Genomic DNA, 5,120 nt, shown 5'->3' with positions numbered 1-5,120 from the left:
AAGGCAATGTACTGAATTCAGTTTGGAAAAATTGTGAGGAAATGTACTGAATTTTAAACAAATAGTGTACTTGATTTAGTTTGCAATTTTTTTCAGGTTTGAAGTGTCATTTTGTACAGCAACAAAATAAATTGTACGCAATGTAAAAGAGCAACATTTACTCATAGAGAATGTTCACAGTAATGAACTGAAATTATCTGAAGCCATGCTCACTTTTGACAGCAACAAAATAAACTGAATCAAGCTGTTTTTTGCCAGCAACAATATAAACTGAACCCATGCTCATTTTTGGCAGCAGCAAAATAAACTGAACCAATGCTCACTTTTGACAGCAAAAATATAAAGTGAACCCATGCTCATTTTTGGCAGAATTCAAATAGAACATGTTCACAGGTTTAGTTCCCATGGCATTTAGCATAGCACATAATCACAAGTTCACAAGGACACACACATCCAATAGCTCTGATGATAACTTCCATAGTACAAATATAACTCTGATGATAAATTCCATAGTAAAAAACTGAATGTATAACACTTGTGACCAATAATTCGACAGAATAATGGCAAACAAAAAGTGGATTTATTGTCATCTTTTCTTTGTCCCCCTTGTCAGATTTGTCTGTCTACTTAGACTTTCCAGCCGTTTTCCTGTACAAACTCAAATAAATTAACATGGTATTGACAGAGGGTTTAACATGTACTTCTGAAAATGCATAAACTTACTTGAAAGGTCTTTTGTTCTTAGCACACACTTCGTCATTGTTCTCTTTTCTCTTTCTCCCCCGAGTCATCATAATAACTTCAGTCACCTTTGCTGAAGCTTTCCTGTGTAGTGCAAAACATTGTTTAAATTGCACATATTAACATGCTTCAACAATAGTTCGACTTGCACAAGTATAGTAGACAAGATACATGAAATTTCTTAAAAACTTACTTCACCGGTTTCCTCTTATTAGCACGATCCTCTTCTTCTGCCGCCTCTTCTTCTTCTTCTTCTTCTTCTTCTTCTTCTCCTGATTCTTCCACAGTATTGTTCACTTTTTTCTTCCTCCCCCTACTCAACTGACCATGAACTTTCCTGCAAAAAGTAAACCATATTGACAGGCTACAACCAAGAAATGAACATATACAGTACACATCACAATGACCAAACACTTACTTCAATGTTTTCTTTTTTGCTTTCAAATTCTCCAGGAATGGCTTCAACCTCTTATTCGATTCTTTGGCTGGTCTGCCTTTGGGATTTATTATTGGTTTAGGGTCTTGAACTTGATCTGTAAACCATTGCCGCGCCCTAGAAAAATACGCCGGCATAGGAACAAATGATGATGTGCCAGTATTCACATCATTTCTGTTGCCCTCGTCCAATATGCTCCTCAGGTACTCCATCACCTTTTATGACTGCATTTCGCTAGCTGAGGCCGTGAATAAAGCCTCGCTAGCCATATTGCGCAGTTCATGGTACTTATCCATCTGTTCTGACCATACATTTGTATTGGCACTCCTCACAAAACCGAAAGCAGGCTTGGCTTGCATTGTCCATCTAGCCTTCACACAACATGCAGGGATGGTGCATATCCCATTGTACTTGAGAACGCAAAATATATGAGCACATGGGAAATCCTCGCTTTCCATCTTCCTACATCCACAATATGCACTTTCCATCTTAGATCCATCAAAAATACATATGACATGGAACCTAACGTGCACCGACTCTTTGCGAGCAACTCCATAGCTAACCAAACCAGTGTCCTCTTCCACCAAAAGAACATTCCATCTTGATAAGTTGACAATCTCGGCCTTTACCTTACTGAACATAACAGGGGTATAAATAGATGACGCACTTATCTCAAGTGGGTCGGCAGTCAATCTAGTGAAGGGGATTGTGTGTGAAGCTACAACGTCCAATGCTGCTTCATTCCGACGCAAAACTGACACACAGTGTTCAACGTGTTGCACAAGATCAACGAGTTTCATTCTCCTATTCAGGTGCACATGAAGCCTCGAGTTTAGAGACTCACTCCTCTGATTGCTCAACATCCCTAGGAAATACCTTTCCTTGTTATATGCTACAGACCACTTCTCTCTCAGCTCGTACATCATGTGAATCCATGCATCTCCATGGCATAGTAAATAAATTTCCTAAATTCCTTAAGCTTTTCCTTTCGGAGGTGAAGCACCATATTCTGCTCGATATGCCAGCTGCACGGAGGGTGATATGTGCTAGGCCAGACTGATGATATGGCTTTGGCCATTGAAGCGTCGCCGTCTGTGATCGCTGAAATGGGATGCTTCTGGTGCATTGCCTCCAAAAAAACCTGAAGCAGCCACTCATATGAGTCAGCCGATTCGCCGGATACAAGACCAACCCCAAACACGACTGTGTTGCGGTGATGGTTCAGCCCCACAAATGGAACAAACGGCAACCTATATTTGTTTGACCGGTATGTGCTGTCAAACACCACCACACCACCAAATGCAACATAGTCCAAGCGAGATTGGGCGTCTGCCCAAAATATGTTCTGCAGATGCCCATCATTGTCTGTGGTGTATCTGTAAAAAAAATCTGGGTCTTTCATCTGTTGTGCTGTCATGTAGTTCAGCATAAACTAAGCATCGCTACCTTCTATCTTTTTCTTCTTCTCCAATGCGACATGATTATACAGATCGCGAGATATAAATCCAGCCTTGCCGAAACCACCAGCCTGCTTCTCCATCACATCCATTATATGATGTGTGCAAAGTCCACCAACCGAGTACTCAATGACATCCGCTTTCTGTGGGTCGTTCAGGCCACGATGAGACCACAGGAAAGGTGACAACTCAGGATTTATGAATGGATGGCTATGTTGGTCAACAAAATTCTTTACAAACCACAACCCAGTGCTTGGTTGAAGCTCAACCTGCAAAAGAGCAGGACAACCACACCGAGAGAGTGCCCTTGGCGTCCTTTTCTTGTCGGTTTCATCAAAGTGCTTTACGTCACGATATCCTTGTTTGCAGCACACAAACGTCCTCCGGTATGCATTTTCCTTGTTTCCCTTATATTTCAGATCGCCCTTTCTAACACCAAACCCTTTGCTCTTCGCATACGCTAAGTAGAACTTGTACGCTTCGTTCTCACTTTTAAATGTCTGCCTGACCATCGAGCCTTACTCCATAAATTCATCTATCAAGATGCCTTCACCAGCCATGCCGATATCCTGCCATAAGAAATAGCAAAACCTGTTACATATTTACATGAAAGAAAATACGCTGGAACTAAAACATATTAATTATACATTGTCAACGATTATCATCTGTAACTGAACCAATAATCTCTGACATCCTTACTAGTTTCCTGAGAAGCCAAGAATCCTACTGGCCATAGTAATTTAACCCATCGTTTTCATGTTCCCAAAAATTTGTATTATGTTCTTGTAAGAAGTAACATGCATCCCACAATATCAAACACATAATCTGGGAGCATTTTACTCACAGTACAAGAACTAGAAACCTCACACACACTACTAGTTCAGCATCCACACGCACAGAAAACCCAGCAGCCGTTTTTGAATTGGTATTGCGTGCACAGCCAGCATCCATGTGCGCCCAGCTGTGGTGTTTGGGGAGAACCAGAGGCAACGTACCTATGCGAGGGATCACGACGCGCGGAGGAACCGATCTAGGGCGCCGTCAGAAGATTCTGCGACGGAGATAGAGGGCCGCCGGGCGGCGCGGGCCGGCTGTGCCGTTGAAGATCTTGGGGCCCGTCCAAGATCTTGCGGCGGCGACTGCAGGGCGGGAGACGGAGCGGCCGCCCAAGTGCGACTCAGGCAACGGCGACCGATGGGCGGGGGAAGAAGCGATCGCGGGGGGGGGGGGGGGGGGGAGGAGAGGCGGCCCCTGTGCGATGGAGCGATCCACAGGGCGGGAGAAGGAGAGGCAGCCCCTGTGCCACGACTGCCGGGCAGATAGGCGGCGGCACAAAACGCACGAGAAGACCTATGAACAGATACGGCAATTCTATTCCAGCTGTGAGTACGTACGTTCCAGCTGTGAGTACGTACGATTCCAATCACTGCAATTACCCATGTTATAAATTAATAACATTATCATTAAGAAAGGACTAATCTACCCTTACATCCAATTACTAAAATGTCCTCAAGAGAAAAAACAGGGATCAATAATGACCATTGGATCACCTATATACTACCCACTATTTACAGGAGTATGATGCACCGTAAAATGTCTCTTTTTTCATCAAAATCAAAAAAAGTAATAGTTTCACAATTTTTTCAGTAATTGTGTAGCTTTCAAGTACATATGCCCGTGCGTTGCAACGGGATAATTTTTTTTCCATATGTTCCTAGTATAATAAGCATTGCTCAAGACGCTCTACTGAATAAAAGCTCTTCTCCTCCTGTCGGCGCTGCCGTCGGTCCACCCCATCTTCGATGGCCTCTAGGCCATGAAGGCGCGGAGGATCTTGCCCCCCTCCCCCCCCCCTCGCCGGCAGGAGGGACCCCGTTCTCGTTCTTGTTAGGTTCAGCGTCTTGGTTGGGTTGTGTGGTGGCGGTGATGTCCCTTATTAGTAGTAATGTCTCCTACATTATATCCTCATCCCGTGGTCCTTCTAGCATCGTCGGAGGGCGTGTAGAGGTGTATCTCCATCGGATCTCGCAGGATTTGGTCGGTGTTGGTCTTTAGTGGATCTGTTTGGATCCGTACTTCGATCATCTTTGTTTGGGTGTTTACTGCTGGAATTTTGTCTATTTTGGGCCTAGCCCAATAGCAGTTTCAGAAATTCCTAATAAATCCTAGAGGCCCACGCAGCCCATTTGTGCAAGGCAAGAGGTGAAACAAAAGTTTAGTCCCACATTGCTAGTTTAGAAGGAGTTGGACCTCTTTATAAGGGAGGTTCTTTCCCCCCATGTATGAGCATGAGAACAAGAGGAACATCCACATGCACTCCTCCTCCGCCGCCCGCCTCACCACGCCACGCCTCGTCACGCCGCGCCGCGGGTTGCGGGTTGCGGGAATGAGCCGAGCCGATGTCTAAATTTTTTCCACGCACGACGGGTATACGAAAGGTCACGTGGGAGTTGAAATGTTTTTCTGTAGTGGACACTGAATTCGAA

The 5,120-nt window shown here is 44.3% G+C and overlaps 1 protein-coding gene and 1 pseudogene across 1 annotated transcript; both read right to left on the bottom strand.

Moving 5' to 3' along the window:
- Positions 1 to 623: 623 nt before the first annotated feature.
- On the bottom strand, positions 624 to 1,404 carry LOC147962401 (uncharacterized). Its single transcript, XM_087537661.1, has 4 exons — positions 1,160 to 1,404; positions 935 to 1,078; positions 724 to 825; positions 624 to 648 (listed from the first exon to the last, which is right to left on the bottom strand). The coding sequence occupies exons 1-4, from the start codon at positions 1,387 to 1,389 to the stop codon at positions 624 to 626; spliced, it is 501 nt and encodes a 166-aa protein (XP_087393787.1). The 5' UTR covers positions 1,390 to 1,404.
- On the bottom strand, positions 1,396 to 3,146 carry LOC147962400 (protein FAR1-RELATED SEQUENCE 5-like; annotated as a pseudogene).
- Between the last annotated feature and the right edge of the window lie 1,974 nt (positions 3,147 to 5,120).

The sequence above is a fragment of the Triticum urartu genome, chromosome 7A (genome assembly GCF_056163025.1).
Source record: "Triticum urartu cultivar PI428250 chromosome 7A, HENAU_Tu73, whole genome shotgun sequence".
In the NCBI taxonomy this organism is placed as follows: domain Eukaryota; kingdom Viridiplantae; phylum Streptophyta; class Magnoliopsida; order Poales; family Poaceae; genus Triticum; species Triticum urartu.
The sequence above is the reverse complement of the archived record's forward strand: the minus strand, read 5'-3'. Positions and strand labels throughout refer to the sequence as shown.